The sequence below is a fragment of the Bombina bombina genome, chromosome 4, assembly GCF_027579735.1.
Source record: "Bombina bombina isolate aBomBom1 chromosome 4, aBomBom1.pri, whole genome shotgun sequence".
Lineage (NCBI taxonomy): Eukaryota > Metazoa > Chordata > Amphibia > Anura > Bombinatoridae > Bombina > Bombina bombina.
This window is the reverse complement of record NC_069502.1, coordinates 1021049583-1021074034: the sequence shown is the minus strand read 5'-3', so window position 1 is coordinate 1021074034 and position 24452 is coordinate 1021049583. Positions and strand designations below refer to the sequence as shown.

The 24452-nt window shown below is 38.9% G+C and overlaps 1 protein-coding gene across 2 annotated transcripts in view; it reads right to left on the bottom strand.

The window, feature by feature from the left end:
* The window catches only part of KIF16B (kinesin family member 16B), a 999411-nt gene that overhangs the window by 581209 nt on the left and 393750 nt on the right, over positions 1 to 24452 (bottom strand). For both annotated transcript variants that reach the window (XM_053712121.1, XM_053712122.1), the window contains exon 14: positions 20474 to 20593. In XM_053712121.1, coding sequence (XP_053568096.1) covers positions 20474 to 20593 — 120 coding nt within the window. The remainder of the gene's footprint in view (positions 1 to 20473; positions 20594 to 24452) is intronic.

Here is a 24452-nt window from a genome sequence, read left to right as displayed (position 1 = left end):
AAAAGTAAAAGATGACAAATCGATAAGTTATCGGGTCTTGCGCGTACAAGTCAAGTTATTTGGGAAAAAGCTTTAGGTTTAAGGACCCTTTAACATATTGCAAATATAGTACATACCTGTCCTCAACTTTTCTTAAACCAATGCTTCGTAAGAGGGGGGAGAGAAAGGGGAAGGTGATTGGGAAAGGGGGAGGGAAAGGGTCATAAGTCGTCTGAGTCCGAGCTCATAGTCCCTCTGCTCCAATAAACTCAGTCAGTAGTCGTAACATTAGGTCTCCAGTCTGTATCGTAAACATCTTTCCAGTCAGCCCAAACAAGTTCATGAAGGTCTGTATTGTTGAGTTTGTAAAATATATCCTTTTCCATAGTATAAATATAGGCCATCATGTTACAGATTATAGACCAGCAGTGGGGGGGGCTCCATTTTCCATGCACAGGCTATGGCATTTTTAATAGTCGTGAGAAGGTAGATGCATATGTATGAGTGGTGCTTCGGTAAGGTATGTACTCCTATATGTAGTAGGGCCGTGAATGGCGTTTTGGGGAGGGGTATTTTAAAACTGGAGAGGGTCTGGAAGCCTATGTTCCATAAAGACTGTATCTTAGGGCACTCCCACCAAATGTGCCTTGTAGTGCCCCTCTGACCGCAATTCCTCCAACAGTTAGGAGACGTGCTCGGGAACATCTTGGCCAACCTAGTGGGGACATAATACCAGTGGGATAGTAGTTTGTAGAAGGTTTTGTATAATGTAATGCAATGAATACCCTTCTGGGTAAGTTCTAGGGTACCTTCCCAGGTGTGGGGGGATACTGAGGTGTCCAGAAGGGACTCCCAGCGCTGCAGGTGTGCCGGGGTTTCAGAGGGTGAGGATTCTGCGAGCACACAAGTAGTGCATGGATAATGGTCTACAAAGTCGGTCTCCCCTAGCCCACATGGATTCCCAGGGGGTCAGCTGACAAGCCGAGCCCGGCTTAAATCCCCAACTTAGAAGAAAGCTTCTAATTCTGTGGAATTTGAAAGGCAAGAGTGGATGGGTTAAGGGTCCAGTGGCAAGCTGAGCGAAGGTTTTGAAGGAACCCTGTGGGGAAGAGGACCAAAGGTCTGATACCTAATTGACACCTAGTTGAGCCCACTTATGTGGGTGAGTATCTTGTAGTCCCGAAAAGGAGACCGGCCATTGAGGTTATAGGAGAGGGGTGCAGGGCTATATGGGCGTTATGTCAAAGCTTGTCCCACATGTCTAGGCATTCACTAACTACAGGGTTAATCAAATTCAATTCTCTACGACAATGGGGTGGGGGTCCATATTAGATCGAGAAGATGGATGCTGTGGGGCATGGAAGCCTGCTCAATTGATCTCTATTTGGACTGGGAAAGTTTGACTCCCCATAGTGCAATATGGGTGAGCATCGCACAATCATAATACCGAAGTACAGAGGGGGACGCAATGCCCCCAGAGATTTTAGGGAGTTGGAGTATTTTGTGCGCCACTCTGGGGAGTTTACCTTGCCATATATATTTTGTTAGTTTGCTTTGGAACTGTAGAAGTATGTATTTAGGGATCCTGATAGGGAGGCATCGAAATAGGTAGGTAAGTCTGGGCAGGAAAGACATTTTTATTGCAGCTACTCTACCTAACCAGGAGACGCGAGTTAAGTTCCAATCGCGCTTGAGGGAGCGAAGCACTGACAAAAGATGTATGTAATTATCTCTGATTGTCTGGGGGAAGCTACCGGAGAGCCTAATCCCCAGATGTAAGACAGATCTGGATTTCAGAAGGGCCAGATGATCACAAGGTATACCCTGCATATATATTTCTGTTTTTAGTAAATTTAGCTTATAAAAAGAATGGGCTCCAAAAGAGGCCAAGATATCCATGAGACTAGGAATAGAATATGCAGGGTCCGATGTAAAAAGGGTAACATCGTCCGCAAATAAAGCGATCTTGTGCACTGTACCAAACAAGGTAACTCCCTTATATTAATGTATTTTCAATGACTTGTTATACCAGCTGCAGAGTAGAACGTATGAGAAATTGTCTTTTCAGGTTTATTTGTGTATGTGAAGTAGCTGGTTTTGTTCTTTTAAACCACCGCCTATTACAATGGGTTGAGCTTCAAGTAATATATCTCATTATGTTATCTTAGATTTGTCTGGTAAACTAAAGCTCAATACATAGAGAGAACAATGGAAAATGATCACGTTATTACTTAACTATCCTGCACCCCACTGTGAGTGTCATTTCTTCTGATGGCTGTGTTTACTTAGGCTTATCAATAGCTTAGACTCCAGTATCAAATCTTTCAGTATCGGTTGGGATACCACAAGCTAAATCAGCTATTTCAAAGGCCAAAATAGGGGTAAAGGAGCTACTTGTAAACAATTTAATACACTCCAGCAGGTAAAATGGATCACTGGAAACAATTTAAATGGGAGAACATTTTTGGGTGAACTGTCCCTTTAATGTGTACAACAGAGTTTTACAATTTTGGGAAACTATAGTTGCAACTTTACTTTAAAAATATATTACAAACATCGTCTATGGACTCCCCAATAGTTTTTAATGTAAAGACATCACTTTTTACAAAACTACAGAATGTAATAATCTTCATTCAAACTTTATGGATGCTGACTTCCTGACATCCAACTTGTTGTTAGATAGAAATGTGATGTATCTGCTTCCTATGCCCATGAGGTTCAGAATGCGCTTGAAGAATGAGCCCTATGCTCATCTTTGAGCTTAGATGTCTTGACAATGACAATACATTGAACAATCCAAGCTGAAATGGAACACTTGGCAGGAATTACAAATAAGCATTTTTTCTTATAAACTAAAAGTTAGGACAATGTTATTTGAGGTGTTCAGATCTAGGGGGAAAAAATATAGAACATTACACTACTTTGTATTAATGATGAAGCAAATTTGGTTATTCCACATAAAGTGCTTTTAATAATAGAAATCCCCCAAAATCGTTGTCAGGTGGAAGGGTAAAACACTCCCTTCTCAATGCAATCACAAACACCTTTATTGTGCAGTGCATACAATAGTTCATCTAGTGTTTTCTCAGATTTTTTTTGTGGGGGGGGGGGGTTTAATGAGAAAATAGCCAAAATCTTAGAAATGCTTATAGTTTTAAAGAACTGGAAGTTAATCCATATCAAAATCCATTGTTGAGAAATTCTAAAAGATTACATATGTACTATGTCTGAAATATAAACATTAAGTTATATTAGCCAAATTGATAAAATATCCCTAAAAACAGAATTTATGCTTACCTGATAAATTTCTTTCTCCAACGGTGTGTCCGGTCCACGGCGTCATCCTTACTTGTGGGAATATTCTCTTCCCCAACAGGAAATGGCAAAGAGCACAGCAAAAGCTGCCCATATAGCCCCTCCTCTGTCTCCGCCCCCCAGTCATTCGACCGACGGTTAGGAGAAAAAAAGGAGAAACTATAGGGTGCCGTGGTGACTGTAGTGTATAGAGAAAGACATTTTTCAAACCTGATTAAAAAACCGGGGCGGGCCGTGGACCGGACACACCGTTGGAGAAAGAAATTTATCAGGTAAGCATAAATTCTGTTTTCTCCAACATTGGTGTGTCCGGTCCACGGCGTCATCCTTACTTGTGGGAACCAAAACCAAAGCTTTAGGACACGGAAGAAGGGAAGGAGCAAATCAGGTTACCTAAACGGAAGGCACCACGGCTTGCAAAACCTTTCTCCCAAAAATAGCCTCTGAAGAAGCATAAGTATCGAATTTGTAAAATTTGGCAAAAGTGTGCAGAGAAGACCAAGTCGCTGCCTTACATATCTGATCAACAGAAGCTTCGTTCTTGAAGGCCCATGTGGAAGCCACAGCTCTAGTAGAGTGAGCTGTGATTCGTTCAGGAGGCTGCCGTCCGGCAGTCTCATAAGCCAATCGGATTATGCTTTTCAGCCAGAAAGAAAGAGAGGTAGCAGTAGCTTTTTGTCCTCTCCTCTTACCAGAGTAAACGACAAACAAAGATGAAGTTTGTCTGAAATCCTTTGTTGCGTCCAAATAGAACTTTAAAGCACGGACCACATCTAAATTGTGTAACAAACGTTCCTTCTTTGAAACTGGATTCGGACACAGAGAAGGAACAACTATTTCCTGGTAAATATTCTTTTGGAAGAAAACGAGGCTTGGTACGCATGGAACACCAGATAGGGAGGATCACACTGCAAAGCAGATAATTCAGAAACTCTTCTAGCAGAAGAAATAGCAACCAAAAACAGAACTTTCCAAGATAGTAACTTAATATCTATGGAATGTAAAGGTTCAAACGGAACCCCTTGAAGAACTGAAAGAACTAAATTTAGACTCCAAGGAGGAGTCATTGATCCTGACCAAAGTCTGTACAAAAGCTTGAACATCTGGCACAGCTGCCAGGCGTTTGTGTAACAAAACAGATAAAGCAGAAATCTGTCCTTTTAGAGAACTCGCTGACAACCCTTTATCCAAACCCTCTTGGAGAAAGGAAAGAATCTTAGGAATTTTAATTTTACTCCAGGAGAATCCCTTAGATTCACACCAACAGATATATTTTTTCCATATTTTATGGTAAATCTTTCTAGTCACAGGTTTTCTGGCTTGGACCAGAGTATCTATCACTGAATCTGAAAACCCACGCTTGGATAAAATCAAGCGTTCAATTTCCAAGCAGTCAGCTGCAGAGAAACTAGATTTGGATGTTCGAACGGACCTTGTACTAGAAGATCCTGTCTCAAAGGTAGCTTCCATGGTGGAGCCGATGACATATTCACCAGGTCTGCATACCAAGTCCTGCGTGGCCACGCAGGAGCTATCAGAATCACAGAGGCCTTCTCCTGTTTGATCCTGGCTACGAGCCTGGGAAGGAGAGGAAACGGTGGAAATACATAAGCTAGGTTGAAGGACCAAGGCGCCACTAATGCATCCACCAGAGTCGCCTTCGGATCCCTGGATCTGGACCCGTAGTAAGGAACCTTGAAGTTCTGACGAGACGCCATCAGATCCATGTCTGGAATGCCCCATAATTGAGTTAACTGGGCAAAGACCTCTGGGGGAATGGAAAGTCTGACGACTCAAATAATCCGCCTCCCAGTTGTCTACTCCTGGGATGTTAATTGCAGAAAGATGGCAGGAATGATCCTCCGCCCATTTGATGATCTTGGATACCTCTCTCATCGCCAAGGAACTCTTTGTTCCTCCCTGATGGTTGATGTAAGCTACAGTCGTCATGTTGTCCGACTGGAATCTTATGAATCCGGCCTTAGCTAGTTGAGGCCAAGCCCGGAGCGCATTGAATATCGCTCTCAGTTCCAGGATGTTTATCGGGAGCAGAGACTCTTCCCGAGACCATAGACCCTGAGCTTTCAGGGAGTCCCAGACCGCGCCCCAGCCTAATAGATTGGCGTTGGTCGTGACAATGACCCACTCTGGTCTGCGGAAACTCATTCCCTGAGACAGGTGATCCTGAGTCAACCACCAACGGAGTGAGTCTCTGGTTAACTGGTCTACTTGAATCTGGGGAGACAAGTCTGCATAATCCCCATTCCACTGTCTGAGCATGCACAGTTGCAATGGTCTTAGATGAATTCGAGCAAAAGGAACCACGTCCATTGCTGCCACCATTAGACCTATTACTTCCATGCACTGAGCTATGGAAGGCTGAGGAGTAGATTTAAGAACTTGACAAGCCTTTAGAAGCTTTAATTTTCTGACCTCTCTCAGAAAAATCTTCATTTCTACAGAATCTATTATTGTTCCCAGAAAGGGAACCCATGTAGACGGGGACAGGGAACTCTTTTCCACGTTCACCTTCCACCCGTGAGACCTGAGAAAAGCTAATACAATGTCCTCTTTTTTGGAAACTACAAACAGGTTTGAGTAAAACCCCTGATCTTGTTCCACTGTTGGAACAGGGTGTATCACTCCCATCTTTAACAGATCTCCTACGCAATGTAAGAATGCCTGTCTCTTTATCTGGTCTGAAGATAAGCGAGACATGTGGAACCTTCCTCTTGGAGGAAGTTCCTTGAATTCTAGAAGATAACCCTGAGAGACTATTTCTAGTGCCCAGGGATCCGGAACATCTCTTGCCCAAGCCTGAGCAAAGAGAGAAAGTCTGCCCCCTACTAGATCCAGTCCCGGATCGGGGGCTACCCCTTCATGCTGTCTTGGTAGCAGCAGCAGGCTTCTTGGCCTGTTTATGCGTTTGGGATAGTGATTAGACTGTAAGTAAGGAGGGGAATAATGCACACCTTATAAAACTATATCCCAATGTTTTATAGAAATAAGCTGAGGTGGAGGTAGGTGGCGCAAATGAATGCTGATTCCCTGTGACTACGTGTTACTATCCTGATATTCTTGGTTATATAAGTATCGCTTCGAGTTTAAATAGCCTAAATTGCTACGTAATAAATGCTATTGATCTCAACTATTCTATTTGTGTGACTAAGTTTTAATAATATGCTCCTTACATAAAATAAATGCCAATATGCTGATGATAATAAAACAATTTATTAAATCTTAAAATATATATAACAATTTATTAAATCTTAAAATATATATATGTATACACTTTACACAATATTGACACCGGTGTCAGAGGATACGTGAATTTTAAAAGAAATATAAAATGCTTTGATGTATTAAGTACATAAAATGACGATAGAAATATATAAAATGATAAAAGGATATTAATACATTGAAGTTATGCCACATTGAGTTACAGTGTTATTGACATTCTGTCTAAAAACGTTTTAACCTTACAGTTTAGGCCGGGTATGCGTGATGGTTCACTATATTATATTAATGCGGATAGTGCTGTATTTTGTTACGCTTTATAGTACCTTTAAGTGTATCCGTCTGATGACACTTTGTGCGTTGGAGAATACTGCGGTTAAATATATGCCGCTGTTTGATTCTCTTTAGTGTATCCGTCTGATGACACTATTTTTGTTGGAGAATGCTGCGGTTAAATATATGCCGCTGTTTGATTCCCTTGATTCCTAGGTGAGTCGTGATGTTTGAGCGTTCTAGCGGTTAAATATATGCCGCTGTGATGACTTAATGCAGTCTAAGTTCCACCTGCAGTAAGCGAAGGATGATGATAATCTTCGTGGTGATTCACACTGACGTGTGAATATTTCCTGCGGTTCCCGTGACCGCTTAATGTGTTGTCGGTCAGTGACCGATTTAGCTCTTTAAAGGATGTTGGTTCCTGATACTTTGTTCGTGAGGTGTGGGATCTTTGCCGCTTCAGTTGTTTGTTCTTCTGCCTCCGTTTGCTGCCGGTCAGTGACCGGTCCGGCTGAGTTCTTTGAAGTTTTTGGATGGAGGTGCTGCTCTTGTGTCCTGCAAATCCGTGTGAGGGTGATCGGGTATCAACGCGTTTCGGCTTCAAAGCCTTTTTCAAGATACCTGATGAGTAGATTGGCCAGCTATTTATACCTCAGCCTGTCACACAAACTCAGCAAGCCCACAGGCACATCAAGGGTTCAAACCCTTTTTTTTTTTTTGTTATGTTTTCTCTTCGCATGGGGGGGGGGAACAAGGGGGGGGGGGTTATACTGAAAATCAAAAACTCCAAGCATTGTAGGAAAATAAAATGTTTGTGTTCATTAATGTGATGATTAGCCTAAATTTAACTACATGTATAAATGAACATAGTACTATGTTGTCAAATTTATTGTATCTTTTGATTATGTCATGTTTTCAAAATGGTTGATATTGTTTTTGGACAGTGACTTGGATTATAAATAAAACAATTAAAAAAAAAAAAAAAGAAAAAAAAAAAAGAAAATAATGGTGGGTGACTTTAATATGTCTATGCATCCAAAATTAGACTAAATACAAGGCCCTCAAGTCAATATAATAGGGAAGCTAGGAAGTTTTGCAAGAATTTAAAACTGAAAGACATTTGGCGCTTACAGCAAAGATCCTTTTCGTGTGAATCCAAAGCATTCAAGACTTTCTCAAGGATAGATTTTTTTTTTAATTAATGAGAAGTTAATGAACTTAGAGCTAACTTCAGAAATAAATTACATATTTGTCAGACCATGCCAGTATAACGTTACAAATGCATTATAATGTACAAGATCACTATGGAAGGAACATTTTTTTCTTCCCAGATACCTTTTACACAACATACAGTTTGCACGTTGGTTAAGGGGGAAATGGGGGGAGTTTATGTTTCATAACAAATTATATATCAGTAAGCCAGAAATCTTTTGGGAATCAGCTAAGGCTTTTTTAAGAGGGGAAATTAAAGCATGGTTAGTGAAATGGAAAAGGATCTCCGGTTGCAGAGTACAACAACGATCTAATATCTTAAGGAACAGTTATAAACGATATATCGACAACCCTGGAAAAAAAACTTGGGAAAAATATCAGGCCAATGCAGAGAGAGACTTATTTATAAATAAGAAATTAATACAAAAAGATCTAAAAAAAAAAAAAAAGTCAGCAGCATAATTGAATTTTAATGGGCGGACCCTGAAATGGCTGTCGCTCCTACTCTCCACACGTAAGAGTTCAAATCAAATAGAAGAGGTTAGAAATAATGGTATAAGATATAGAAAAAAATAGGGATATTAAGGATATATTTTTTCGATATTTCTAAAAACTGTTTTTTAAAAGGGAGAGATAGACCTTAATAAGAAACAAGAATTTTGGGAAGGTATAAAAGTTCCAAAAGGTAGATACTGAAAATCTATTAGAACTGAATACTCCTATAAGACTTGAAAAAATAGTTAAAGCTATTGATTCACTGAAAAGTAAACAAAGCCCCAGGGCCAGATCAGTTGCCCGCTAAATTTGATAAAATACTTAAAGAACAGATTGCTCCCTCTCTAGTAGCATTGTTTCTCAAATATTGTATACACAACTAGATGACTTCTCCTTATTTTTAGGCCTCTATTATTAGTCTAATACTGAAAAAGGAAAAAGATCCAGAATTAGTATCTTCACATAGACTAATATCCTTGTTAAATAGCAATTACAAAATGTTAACTTCTATAATGGCCAATAGATTAAAAAGGATACTTGGTTTACTTATACATGAGGATAAGGCAGGATTTATGTGTGGGAGAAATCCTTCTAGAAATATGCGTAAGGTAGTAATTTTAATCTAACACTTTTGGTTGAAAAATGTAAGTCATAAAAATAAGGAGGAGGCGCACTCATCACTATAGACACTGAAAAAGCGTTTGATTCAATCATTTGGGACCATCTGTTCGAGTCACTAGATAAATTTGGCTTTACAGGGCATTTTCAGGATTTTATTAGATTAATATACAGAAATCGAGTTAATCAGTTTTCGTTAATGGGGAGCTATCTCCAAATATATATCTAGTGCAACAAACTAAGACAAGGATGCCCAATCTCCCCACTTCTATTCAATATTTCATTAGAATCACTGGCAATAAGCCTATGGAAAGATCTAGACTGGCTATCTATGGGGAAAGAGAGACTAGTGCTATCTTTATATGCCGATTATTTATTACTTTTTATAGGTAACTCAAAGAAAAATATCTCTATTTTGTTGAATATTATTAAAAAAACATAATTTATGTAAGAACTTACCTGATAAATTCATTTCTTTCATATTAGCAAGAGTCCATGAGCTAGTGACGTATAGGATATACATTCCTACCAGGAGGGGCAAAGTTTCCCAAACCTCAAAATGCCTATAAATACACCCCTCACCACACCCACAATTCAGTTTAACGAATAGCCAAGAAGTGGGGTGATAAAAAAGTGCGAAAGCATATAAAATAAGGAATTGGAATAATTGTGCTTTATACAAAAATCATAACCACCACAAAAAAAGGGCGGGCCTCATGGACTCTTGCTAATATGAAAGAAATGAATTTATCAGCTAAGTTCTTACATAAATTATGTTTTCTTTCATGTAATTAGCAAGAGTCCATGAGCTAGTGACGTATGGGATAATGACTACCCAAGATGTGGATCTTTCCACACAAGAGTCACTAGAGAGGGAGGGATAAAATAAAGACAGCCAATTCCTGCTGAAAATAATCCACACCCAAAAATAAAGTTTAACGAAAAACATAAGCAGAAGATTCAAACTGAAACCGCTGCCTGAAGTACTTTTCTACCAAAAACTGCTTCAGAAGAAGAAAATACATCAAAATGGTAGAATTTAGTAAAAGTATGCAAAGAGGACCAAGTTGCTGCTTTGCAAATCTGGTCAACCGAAGCTTCATTCCTAAACGCCCAGGAAGTAGAAACTGACCTAGTAGAATGAGCTGTAATTCTTTGAGGCGGAGTTTTACCCGACTCAACATAGGCAAGATGAATTAAAGATTTCAACCAAGATGCCAAAGAAATGGCAGAAGCTTTCTGGCCTTTTCTAGAACCGGAAAAGATAACAAATAAACTAGAAGTCTTACGGAAAGATTTCGTAGCTTCAACATAATATTTCAAAGCTCTAACAACATCCAAAGAATGCAATGATTTCTCCTTAGAATTCTTAGGATTAGGACATAATGAAGGAACCACAATTTCTCTACTAATGTTGTTGGAATTCACAACTTTAGGTAAAAATTCAAAAGAAGTTCGCAACACCGCCTTATCCTGATGAAAAATCAGAAAAGGAGACTCACAAGAAAGAGCAGATAATTCAGAAACTCTTCTGGCAGAAGAGATGGCCAAAAGGAACAAAACTTTCCAAGAAAGTAATTTAATGTCCAATGAATGCATAGGTTCAAACGTAGGAGCTTGAAGAGCTCCCAGAACCAAATTCAAACTCCAAGGAGGAGAAATTGACTTAATAACAGGTTTTATACGAACCAAAGCTTGTACAAAACAATGAATATCAGGAAGAATAGCAATCTTTCTGTGAAAAAGAACAGAAAGAGCAGAGATTTGTCCTTTCAAAGAACTTGCGGACAAACCCTTATCTAAACCATCCTGAAGAAACTGTAAATTTCTCGGTATTCTAAAAGAATGCCAAGAAAAATGATGAGAAAGACACCAAGAAATATAAGTCTTCCAGACTCTATAATATATCTCTCGAGATACAGATTTACGAGCCTGTAACATAGTATTAATCACAGAGTCAGAAAAACCTCTTTGACCAAGAATCAAGCGTTCAATCTCCATACCTTTAAATTTAAGGATTTCAGATCCTGATGGAAAAAAGGACCTTGTGACAGAAGGTCTGGTCTTAACGGAAGAGTCCACGGTTGGCAAGAGGCCATCCGGACAAGATCCGCATACCAAAACCTGTGAGGCCATGCCGGAGCTACCAGCAGAACAAACGAGCATTCCTTCAGAATCTTGGAGATTACTCTTGGAAGAAGAACTAGAGGCGGAAAGATATAGGCAGGATGATACTTCCAAGGAAGTGATAATGCATCCACTGCCTCCGCCTGAGGATCCCGGGATCTGGACAGATACCTGGGAAGTTTCTTGTTTAGATGGGACGCCATCAGATCTATTTCTGGAAGTTCCCACATTTGAACAATCTGAAGAAATACCTCTGGGTGAAGAGACCATTCGCCCGGATGCAACGTTTGGCGACTGAGATAATCCGCTTCCCAATTGTCTATACCTGGGATATGAACCGCAGAGATTAGACAGGAGCTGGATTCCGCCCAAACCAAAAATCGAGATACTTCTTTCATAGCCAGAGGACTGTGAGTCCCTCCTTGATGATTGATGTATGCCACAGTTGTGACATTGTCTGTCTGAAAACAAATGAACGATTCTCTCTTCAGAAGAGGCCAAAACTGAAGAGCTCTGAAAATTGCACGGAGTTCAAAAATATTGATCGGTAATCTCACCTCCTGAGATTCCCAAACTCCTTGTGCCGTCAGAGATCCCCACACAGCTCCCCAACCTATGAGACTTGCATCTGTTGAAATTACAGTCCAGGTCGGAAGCACAAAAGAAGCCCCCTGAATTAAACGATGGTGCTCTGTCCACCATGTTAGAGAGTGTCGAACAATCGGTTTTAAAGATATTAATTGAGATATCTTCGTGTAATCCTTGCACCATTGCTATAGCATACAGAGCTGAAGAGGTCGCATGTGAAAACGAGCAAAGGGGATCGCGTCCGATGCAGCAGTCATAAGACCTAGAATTTCCATGCATAAGGCTACCGAAGGGAATGATTGAGACTGAAGGTTTCGACAAGCTGCAATCAATTTTAGACGTCTCTTGTCTGTTAAAGACAGTCATGGACACTGAATCCATCTGGAAACCCAGAAAGGTTACCCTTGTCTGAGGAATCAATGAACTTTTTGGTAAATTGATCCTCCAACCATGATCTTGAAGAAACAACACAAGTCGATTCGTATGAGATTCTGCTAAATGTAAAGACTGAGCAAGTACCAAGATATCGTCCAAATAAGGAAAAACCACAATACCCTGTTCTCTGATTACAGACAGAAGGGCACCGAGAACCTTTGTAAAAATTCTTGGAGCTGTAGCTAGGCCAAACGGCAGAGCCACAAACTGGTAATGCTTGTCCAGAAAAGAGAATCTCAGGAACTGATAATGATCTGGATGAATCGGAATATGCAGATATGCATCCTGTAAATCTATTGTGGACATATAATTCCCTTGCTGAACAAAAGGCAAGATAGTCCTTACAGTTACCATCTTGAACGTTGGTATTCTTACATAACGATTCAATATTTTTAGATCCAGAACTGGTCTGAAGGAATTCTCCTTCTTTGGTACAATGAAGAGATTTGAATAAAACCCCATCCCCTGTTCCGGAACTGGAACTGGCATAATTACTCCAGTCAACTCTAGATCTGAAACACATTTCAGAAATGCTTGAGCTTTTACTAGATTTACTGGGACACGGGAAAGAAAAAATCTCTTTGCAGGAGGTCTCATCTTGAAACCAATTCTGTACCCTTCTGAAACAATGCTCTGAATCCAAAGATTGTGAACAGAATTGATCCAAATTTCCTTGAAAAAACGTAACCTGCCCCCTACCAGCTGAGCTGGAATGAGGGCCGCACCTTCATGTGGACTTAGAAGCAGGCTTTGCCTTTCTAGCTGGCTTGGATTTATTCCAGACTGGAGATGGTTTCCAAACTGAAACTGCTCCTGAGGATGAAAGATCAGGCTTTTGTTCTTTGTTGAAACGAAAGGAACGAAAACGATTATTAGCCCTGCTTTTACCTTTAGATTTTTTATCCTGTGGTAAAAAAGTTCCTTTCCCACCAGTAACAGTTGAAATAATGGAATCCAACTGAGAACCAAATAATTTGTTACCCTGGAAAGAAATGGAAAGTAAAGTTGATTTAGAAGCCATATCAGCATTCCAAGTTTTAAGCCATAAAGCTCTTCTAGCTAAAATAGCTAGAGACATAAACCTGACATCAACTCTGATAATATCAAAAATGGCATCACAGATAAAATTATTAGCATGCTGTAGAAGAATAATAATATCATGAGAATCATGATGTGTTAATTGTTGCGCTAAAGTTTCCAACCAGAAAGTTGAAGCTGCAGCAACATCAGCCAAAGATATAGCAGGTCTAAGAAGATTACCTGAACACAGATAAGCTTTTCTTAGAAAGGATTCAATTTTCCTATCTAAAGGATCCTTAAACGAAGTACCATCTGACGTAGGAATAGTAGTACGTTTAGCAAGGGTAGAAATAGCCCCATCAACTTTAGGGATTTTGTCCCAAAATTCTAATCTGTCAGACGGCACAGGATATAATCGCTTAAAACGTTTAGAAGGAGTAAATGAATTACCCAATTTATCCCATTCTTTGGAAATTACTGCAGAAATAGCATTAGGAACAGGAAAAACTTCTGGAATAACCACAGGAGCTTTAAATACCTTATCCAAACGTTTAGAATTAGTATCAAGAGGACCAGAATCCTCTATTTCTAAAGCAATTAGTACTTCTTTAAGTAAAGAACGAATAAATTCCATTTTAAATAAATATGAAGATTTATCAGCATCAACCTCTGAGACAGAATCCTCTGAACCAGAAGAGTCATCAGAATCAGAATGATGATGTTCATTTAAAAATTCATCTGTAGGGAGAGAAGTTTTAAAAGATTTTTTACGTTTACTAGAAGGAGAAATAACAGACATAGCCTTCTTTATGGATTCAGAAACAAAATCTCTTATATTATCAGGAACATTCTGCACCTTAGATGTTGAAGGAACTGCAACAGGCAATGGTACTTTACTAAAGGAAATATTATCTGCTTTAACAAGTTTGTCATGACAATCAATACAAACAACAGCTGGAGGAATAGCTACCAAAAGTTTACAGCAGATACACTTAGCTTTGGTAGATCCAGCACTAGACAGCGATTTTCCTGTAGTATCTTCTGACTCAGATGCAACGTGAGACATCTTGCAATATGTAAGAGAAAAAACAACATATATATAAAGCAAAATTGATCAAATTCCTTAAATGACAGTTTCAGGAATGGGAAAAAATGCCAAAGAACAAGCTTCTAGCAACCAGAAGCAATGAAAAATGAGACTTAAATAATGTGGAGACAAAAGCGACGCCCATATTTTTCGCGCCAATAAGACGCCCACATTATTTGGTGCCTAAATGCTTTTTGGCGCCAAAATGACGCCACATCCGGAACGCCGACATTTTTGGCGCAAAATAACGTCAAAAAATGACGCAACTTCCGGCGACACGTATGACGCCGGAAACGGAAACAATTTTTTTGCGCCAAAAAAATCCGCGCCAAGAATGACGCAATAAAATGAAGCATTTTCAGCCCCCGCGAGCCTAACAGCCCACAGGGAAGAGTCAAATTTTTGAAGGTAAGAAAAAATGAATAAATCAAATGCATTATCCCAAATATGAAACTGACTGTCTGAAAATAAGGAAAGTTGAACATTCTGAGTCAAGGCAAATAAATGTTTGAATACATATATTTAGAACTTTATAAACAAAGTGCCCAACCATAGCTTAGAGTGTCACAGAAAATAAGATTTACTTACCCCAGGACACTCATCTACATGTTTGTAGAAAGCCAAACCAGTACTGAAACGAGAATCAGCAGAGGTAATGGTATATATAAGAGTATATCGTCGATCTGAAAAGGGAGGTAAGAGATGAATCTCTACGACCGATAACAGAGAACCTATGAAATAGACCCCGTAGAAGGAGATCACTGCATTCAAATAGGCAATACTCTCCTCACATCCCTCTGACATTCACTGCACGCTGAGAGGAAAACCGGGCTCCAACTTGCTGCGGAGCGCATATCAACGTAGAATCTAGCACAAACTTACTTCACCACCTCCATCGGAGGCAAAGTTTGTAAAACTGAATTGTGGGTGTGGTGAGGGGTGTATTTATAGGCATTTTGAGGTTTGGGAAACTTTGCCCCTCCTGGTAGGAATGTATATCCCATACGTCACTAGCTCATGGACTCTTGCTAATTACATGAAAGAAATATAGTTCATTTTCTGGTTACAAAATAAAAATTGATAAATTGGAGATATTATGGTTATGTAAAAATAAGGAGAGTACTAGGGACACACCATTCAGAGAAGTATCTACTCAGATAAATTATCTGGGTACTTATTTGTCTAGAATTCCATAAGAATGGTATGATATTAATTATAAGCCGCTTTGGTGCTCCCTAATTCAAAAATTGAAGAAATGGGAACATTTCATGTTGTCTTTATCTGTTAAAATCCAATTAATTAAAATGATACTTCTACCCAAAGTTCTATTTTTATGACAGAGCCTGCCATTGTTTATTCAAGAAAAGGACCTTAAGATATTTTACACTTAATGCAACCAATTCAAGTGTGTGGGGGGGGAGATTAGGATTGCACGTAACAGGTTAATGCTTAAAAAGGAAGTGGGTAGACAGGGATTCCCCAATTTGAAACATTACAACTGGTCTGCCATGATAAAGATAGCATGTGATTGGTTAACAGAAACTAATATAGTATTATATACACAACTAGAAGCGGGTCTAATTCAGCCTTTATCATTGATAGGGCTCCTACACACAACGGGCAAGAAAATACCTCTGAGTATCAAGAAAAGAAAAACAATTTGCAATATTATACTGGCATGGCAGAAATGTGCTGAAGTGTTGCAAATTGATATTACATTATCCAGATATAGGATGATTAGCGGCAATGTGGGATTCACTCCCAGTGCTGTGACTAGCATGTTTAACTTATGGAAACAGAAAGGTTTGTTCTATCTACACCGACTAAAGGACCCAAATTTTGGGACAATTAAAGCTTTTGCTGAACTCTGCAAAGAATTTGGTTTACCGTAGTTTAATTTTTTTTTGCATATTTGCAGAGAAGACATTTTTATTTAAAATTGGTAGTTGAGAGTGATAACGAATGGTCATTAAAAGAGCTAGATGACTGAAAAAGGTTGTAAAAAGCAGAGTTGTCAGAAATTTTAATCTGGTATAAAATCTTATTGAAAAAACAGGGTTTAGAGAATCTAAATAAATGTCAGGACACATGGGGAAACATTTTTCGGAAATCACAACGGAAGATATAACCCAGAGCTATAAATCTTTAATGAAAACTACTAAGTCACAAGCTTGGAGAGAATCCCATATGCGACTTTTAAATAATACTTATATTACCCCTGCGGAAATGTCTAGGTGGTCCCCAAATATTAATCTAAATTGTTCCAGATGTTCCCTCCCGAAAGAAAATATAATGCATTGTATGTGGTTTTTTCCCCAAGATCAGAAACTTCTGGAAAAAAGTTAACTTCTGTTTAAACAAATTTCTAGATACAGATTTGGTCATAGAAGCCATGGACATTATATATTTATGTTTTAATAGGAATGATAAAAAAGACCTAATAAATACAGGGATCTTACTTGGTAGAAATATAATTAGATCATAGAAAGCTAGGGTTAGCCCTAGCATAAAATAATTTACAAATAGAATCCTGGCCCAAATAAATATAGAAGCATATGATCCTGCACTATCACAGGAGAAGAGGGTAAAAACTTTTTTTTATAAATGGGATAGCATGATCCTGTCATCACCAGAAATTATACATAAACAATTAGTGGCAAGTTTTCGCAAATCTGAGTATTTTTCTATGGCTATCATGATGGGCGTTTACCCAAGTTTCTGGATGGACTGAAATAGGGAGGGGGGGCTCGGCGAGGTTTTGGGGTTGTTTTGGGGGGGGGGTTCCTCTTTTTATTTTGAGATGATATGTTCTGGATTATGGATATTTTATAGATGGTAACATTGTTGTGACACTAAACAGATAAGGCATTTATGTACTCAGGTACTTTTTTCATTGTTGATAATTATCAACTGTAAATGTATATGTATAACTTTGCAATAAATATATATAATTTAAAAAAAAAGAAAGTTGTTTAAAATTGCATGCTCTATCTCAACGGTTCCCAACCTGTGGTACGCAAACCCCTGGGGGTACGTGGCGGACCGGTAAGGGTACGCAAAAATAATATTGGTAATGGGGGAAAACACCAAAAAAGGAGTTAAAATACAAACACAAAAACAAAGTTATAGAGTTTTGGTTAACAAAGAGAGACTCATGTGAAAGTTGTCACTAGACACCACACAACTAGTCATATCGAGCGATTGAGCATGTGAATGTGTCCTCCCCCTCTTCTCTAAAACTGTCACTATGATTTAAAACAGTTAATCATTTTAGTGAGTAACGTGTATTACTAGCCCACCTAGATCGTTCCTTTTTTTATGAGTGCTTAATTTTAAGTGTTTGGTTATTATTTGATTTGAGTGACCTTTTTGTGCCCCAAAATGGATAAGTGGTTGAAAACTGGAACTCTTAAGAGAGATGCAGTTTGCAGTGAAATTCAACCTGCTGATTCGGCACTTGCAAGTACTTACGAAGCAGTCTGATGATATACAAGCACAAGGGGACCAGGGTGCAGCGACTGATAGGCCTGTTCTTGCAAGAGATAAAGTTAACACTATTTAAAAATTAAAACATCAGTGCTCCACTAAAGAAGAGAAAATATTCTGTTGAATACTTGAGGTATGGACTGTCTGAAACCACTGTGCATTGTTTGTGGAGAGATATTGTCTAACGGTAGCATGAAACCATCTTTAATGATGCGTCATTTAGAGACAAAACATACACTTTATAAATAAAGAGATGTTAGTTTTTTTCCAGTGACTCTTAAACGACCTTAATTTTACTTCTTATTTCTTATCTGCAAACAAAGTCAATGAGAATGCGGTTGAAGCATCATACAGAATAAGCTACCATATTGCTTAAAGCGGTAAAAATCATACAATAGCTGAAAAATTGATATATCCTTGTATTAAATATGCTATTATTCAATGTATGTTTGGTGAAGACCATGTACAAAAAATTAACAATATTCCCTTAACAAACAATAGTTTCTCGGAAAATTAAGGACATTTCTGACAACATTGAATCTACAGTAATTGAAAGAATAAAAAGGAGTCCCTTCTTTTCAATACAGGTGGATGAAAGCGCTGATGTTTCCAATCTGTCAATTTTGCTTGTTATTGCAAGATATTTAAATGATAGCGTACTTGAAGAAAATCTTTTACTTTGCTATCCTCTCACTGAAAGATGTAAAGTTGAAGACATTTTTTAATGCCATTCAGTGTTATTTCTGTAAAAAAAGAAATTGGTTGGGCCAATTGCTGTGGTGTTTGCACGGATGGTGGAAAAGCTATCTCTGGCTTTTATAGAGGTTTATGCGGTCACATCAAAGAAGTCGCATCCCATGTAGCTTGGAGTCATTGCAGTATCCACAGACAAAGCCTAGCGTCCAAACCCCTGCCAGATTCATTGAAGGAAGTGATCAATCAATCTCTCAAATTTGTTAATTATATTAAGGCCAATTCAACAAACTCCAGACTATTCAAATCTTTGTGTAAAGAGATGGACAGCCTCCCTACTACATTACTGTTACACAAAGAAGTTAGGTGACTGTCACAAGGAAAAGTACTCACAAGATTGTTTGAATTGAGACATTCATTTTTATTTTGAAGACCATCATTTTGGGTTGAGCTCTAAGTTGCTTCAACAGCTTGCTTACTTATCTGATATTTTTTCAGAACTAAATGAACTAAACTCAGGATTACAGAACAGTTCCAAGACCATCTTTAAGGTGTCTGACAAAATCGATTCTATGATCAAGAAATTGGATTTTTGGGAATCATGTATCAAAAAAAATCAGTGTGACGTTTTTGAGACACTTCACAGTTTCTTATCTGAGAACGAGCTGCAATTGTCAAAAGTAGTAAAAAGTAGTATAATAGCCCCCTTAAAAGGACTTAAGATGTCGTTCAGACAGTATTTTCTGAAGCGAAATAGTGAAGATAACTGGAATTTAAATCCATTCAACGAATTGTTTTTTCCACAAGCTGAAAAACTATCAGTTTCTGAAAAAGAAAAATTGATTGAACTTTCGACTGATTCTTTTTTACAATCTGATTTAAAAAAAGAAATGTCATTGACTTCTGGGCCGCAGTGAAAGAAGAGTACCAAGAACTCAGCGATAAAGCAAAAAAATATTTATTACCTTTCACAAACACAGAGCTTGTTGAAAGAGCATTCTCGTCTTATGCGTATATTAAGAATAAATATTGCAGTAAGCTTTACGCAGCTCCTGATTTGAGGTTATATTTATCTTCATTTGAAACTGATTTTAACAAAACTCGGATCTATGAAACAAGCTCAAGGATCGCGTTAAAATTACGAAGAGCCACGTTGGAAGACTTGTATATCAAGATGAATAATTGTGATGTACTTTTATCATAAGTTAATATAGTTAAAAATTATTTTAATACTGTTTTTATTTCTTTTGATCTTAAGTTAGGCTGCTATTATAAAAAATTGAAATTAATTATAAAATGTAAAATCAAAAATAAAAGCCTTTAAATGTCATTAGGTTAATTTGAGTTGTTGATTTTAGCTAACCTAAGAAAAGAAAAGAAAACTTTTTTGAGGGATGGGTGGGGTAATGAAGAGAGGGGATACTCATAAATGGAAAGCCTAATCAAGGGTACAGGAAAGAAAAAAGGTTGGGAACTGCTGTTCTATCTGAATCTTTAAAGACAAACAAATCTGGGTTTCATGTCCCTTTAAACACATAGCCTTGCAGGTTCAGTTGTGCTAAAATTACAAGCTCAAGCTATTTTTTAACTACATTGTTCCGTTAAATGTAGATAACTGTTGAAATCACATATTAACTAAATTATAATGTTCACAATAAATATAACAAAGGTAGTTGATAGTCTGTAGCTGTTCAGTTTCTTTTTAATTATGTATTTATTATCATTGTTTTTAAACCTACCTGCTGAGCTTTTATAAAGCATTTTTGGCTCTGCACTGAAATTGAAAGTCGAATACAGTGACATTTATTGGTCATGACATTTAAATTAAACTGAGATCAGCTGGTGTGCAATTCAAAAAGATTAAAAACTTGACAACTTAGCATGAAGTAATGGCACAATTTTTACCTTCAAGTGATACAAAATAATACCGGTGCTAAGGAGATCATCATCAATGCCAATGAGATGAGGCAACTCAGAATCCAACACGACCCCAATACCTTCTTTCCTTAAAGCCAGAGTCTGTTCCTGCAATCAAATGAAACACTAGATTAAAACGCAACAATGTTTTTCCTTTCTAGATAATACTGTGTATTTGCTAAATTCAAACTAAACATTTTAGACACTCATATGTTGCGATATATTTTTTGGACCTTAAAGCCTCAAAAGGAAACTTAGCCCATGTCTATAGCATATCAATAGCACCTGCCAGGTGCTATCTCTGCAGCACAATTTCTCTGCAGCAGAAAAATGTTTTATTGTGCCTCTAGAAGCACAAATACTCTATATGACCCAAAACATTTCTACACCCCCCTGGTCCACTTACATCACTCTAAAACACACAATGGATTTAAACACTTTTGTGTCCAAATTCATCAAATATTCAGTTTAAGGACACGGTATTGCACATTCGGCACTTTGAGTGATCATTGACAGTCAGTGCTACAGATAATCAGTCACATGTATATCTTATTTTTAAGTGGACTTGCAAATTGTTACAGTCTAAAAATAAATAACAGAAACCTCTTACAGTTTAAATGACATGGATATGACACACTGAAGGAAAATCTGACTGTTCTGCACAAACAAACAAAACTGTGACCCCATTAAGTACATTTTATAACATTGCTTTAAAACATATTCCGTAGGAGAGGAAAATCCAAATTGGCTACAACCATTGTGAAAAAATGACATGAAAGGTTAAAAATTTCCAATTAAAGAAAAATATTTATATTAGACTTCAAGTGGCACTGATCCAGTTTTGCCTGGGTCTAAATGTGCCCAGACCTGTGTTTACCCAGAGTCTCTCTAAAACAGAGCTTTTTTAAAAAGGAAAAAAAGTGCCATTCGAAGTATAGACACACAATGATTTAAAAACAACATCAGTTATTTCTCTGCATCATTAATAAACAAAATGGTGACTTTAAAATAATATCACTGTTCTTCAATACTAAGGGGCTGATTTATCATCGGTCTGTCCGACATGATCCGCTCAGCGCATCATGTCCGACAGACATCGATAAATGACGCAGTTCTTGTGACCTGCTTGTGCAATGCCGCCTGCAGATACGCGGCCAACCGGCTGCTAGCAGGGGGTGTCAATCAACCCGATCATATTCGATCGGGTTGATTGCTGTCTGCTGCTTCTTAAAGGGACATGAAACCCAAATTTTTTCTTTCATGATTCAGATAGAAAATACAATTTCAATCAACTTTCCAATGTACTTCTATTATTTAATTTGCTTCCTTCTCTGGTATTCTTTGATGAAAGGTTTATCTAGGAAAGTTCAGAAGCAGCAAATAACCAAGGTTCTAGCTGCTGATTGTTCCCATGTGTTCAGTTAAAAAAACATAATTTATGCTTACCTGATAAATGTATTTCTCTTGTAGTGTATCCAGTCCACGGATCATCCATTACTTGTGGGATATTCTCCTTCCCAACAGGAAGTTGCAAGAGGATCACCCACAGCAGAGCTGCTATATAGCTCCTCCCCTCACTGCCAAATCCAGTCATTCGACCGAAACAAGCCGAGAAAAGGAGAAACCATAGGGTGCAGTGGTGACTGTAGTTTAATTAAAATTTAGACCTGCCTGAAAAGGACAGGGCGGGCCGTGGACTGGATACACTACAAGAGAAATAAATTTATCAGGTAAGCATAAATTATGTTTTCTCTTGTTAAGTGTATCCAGTCCACGAATCATCAATTACTTGTGGGATACCAATACCAAAGCTAAAGTACACGGATGATGGGAGGGACAAGGCAGGGATTAAGCGGAAGGAACCACTGCATGTAGAACCTTTCTCCCAAAAACAGCCTCCGAAGAAGCAAAAGTATCAAATTTGTAAAATTTGGAAAAAGTATGAAGGGAAGACAAAGTTGCAGCCTTGCAAATCTGTTCAACAGAGGCCTCATTTTTAAAGGCCCAGGTGGAAGCCACAGCTCTAGTAGAATGAGCTGTAATCCTTTCAGGAGGCTGCTGTCCAGCAGTCTCATAGGCTAAACGGATTATACTCCGAAGCCAAAAAGAAAGAGAGGTTGCCGAGGCCTTCTGACCTCTCCTCTGTCCAGAGTAAACAACAAACAGGTTAGATGTTTGGCGAAAATCTTTAGTAGCCTGTAAGTAAAACTTCAAGGCATGGACTACGTCTAGATTATGCAAAAGACATTACTTCTTTGAAGAAGGATTAGGACATAATGATGGAACAACAATTTCTTGATTGATATTCTTGTTAGAAACCACCTTAGGTAAAAACCCAGGTTTTGTACGCAGAACAACTTTATCTGAATGAAAGATCAGATAAGGAGAATCACAATGTAAGGCAGATAACTCCGAGACTCTTCGAGCCGAGGAAATAGCCATCAGAAAAAGAACTTTCCATGAAAGAAGGTTGATATCAATAGAATGAAGGGGTTCAAACGAAACCCCTTGAAGAACTTTAAGAACCAAGTTTAAGCTCCATGGAGGAGCAACAGGTTTAAACACAGCTTAATTCTAACTAAAGCCTGACAAAATGCCTGAACGTCTGGAACTTCTGCCAGACGCTTGTGTAAAAAAGAATAGACAGAGCAGAAATCTGTCCCTTTAAAGAACTAGCTGATAATCCTTTGTCCAAACCCTCTTGGAGGAAGGACAATATCCTAGGAATCCTAACCCTACTCCATGAGTAATTCTTGGATTCACACCAATGAAGATATTTATGCCATATCTTGTGGTAAATTTTCCTGGTGACAGGCTTTCATGCCTGTATTAAGGTATCAATTACTGACTCGGAGAAGCCACGCTTTGATAGGATCAAGCGTTCAATCTCCATGCAGTCAGTCTCAGAGAAAGTAGATTCGGATGATTGAAAGGACCTTGTATTAGAAGGTCTTGTCTCAGAGGCAGAGTCCATGGTGGAAAGGATGACATGTCCACTAGGTCTGCATACCAGGTCCTGCGTGGCCACGCAGGCGCTATCAATATCACCAATGCTCTTTCCTGTTTGATTTTGGCAATCAGACGAGGGAGCAGAGGAAACGGTGGAAACACATAAGCCAGGTTGAAGAACCAAGGCGCTGCTAGAGCATCTATCAGTGCCGCTTCTGGGTCCCTGGACCTGGATCCGTAACAAGGAAGCTTGGCGTTCTGGCGAGACGCCATGAAATCCAATTCTGGTTTGCCCCAACGGAGAACCAATTGAGCAAACACCTCCGGATGGAGTTCCCATTCCCCCGGATGAAAAGTCTGACGACTTAGAAAATCCGCCTCCCAGTTCTCTACACCTGGGATATCGATCGCAGACAGGTGGCAACAGTGAGTCTCTGCCCAGCGAATTATCTTGGAGACTTCTGACATCGCTAGGGAACTCCTGGTTCCCCCTTGATGGTTGATGTAAGCCACAGTCGTGATGTTGTCCGACTGAAATCTGATGAACCTCAGTGTTGCTAGCTGAGGCCAAGCCAGAAGAGCATTGAATATTGCTCTTAACTCCAGAATATTTATTGGGAGGAGTTTCTCCTCCTGAGTCCATGAACCCTGAGCCGTCAGGGAGTTCCAGACTGCACCCCAACCTAGAAGGCTGGCATCTGTTGTTACAATTGTCCAATCTGGTCTGTGAAAGGTCATACCCTTGGACAGATGGGCCCGAGATAACCACCAGAGAAGAGAATCTCTGGTTTCCTGATCCAGATTTAGTAGAGGGGACAAATCTGTGTAATCCCCATTCCACTGACTGAGCATGCATAATTGCAGCGGTCTGAGATGCAGGCGCGCAAATGGCACTATGTCCATCGCCGCTACCATTAAGCCGATTACTTCCATGCACTGAGCCACCGTGGGGCGCGGAATGGAGTGAAGAACACGGCAAGCATTTAGAAGTTTTGATAACCTGGACTCCGTCAGGTAA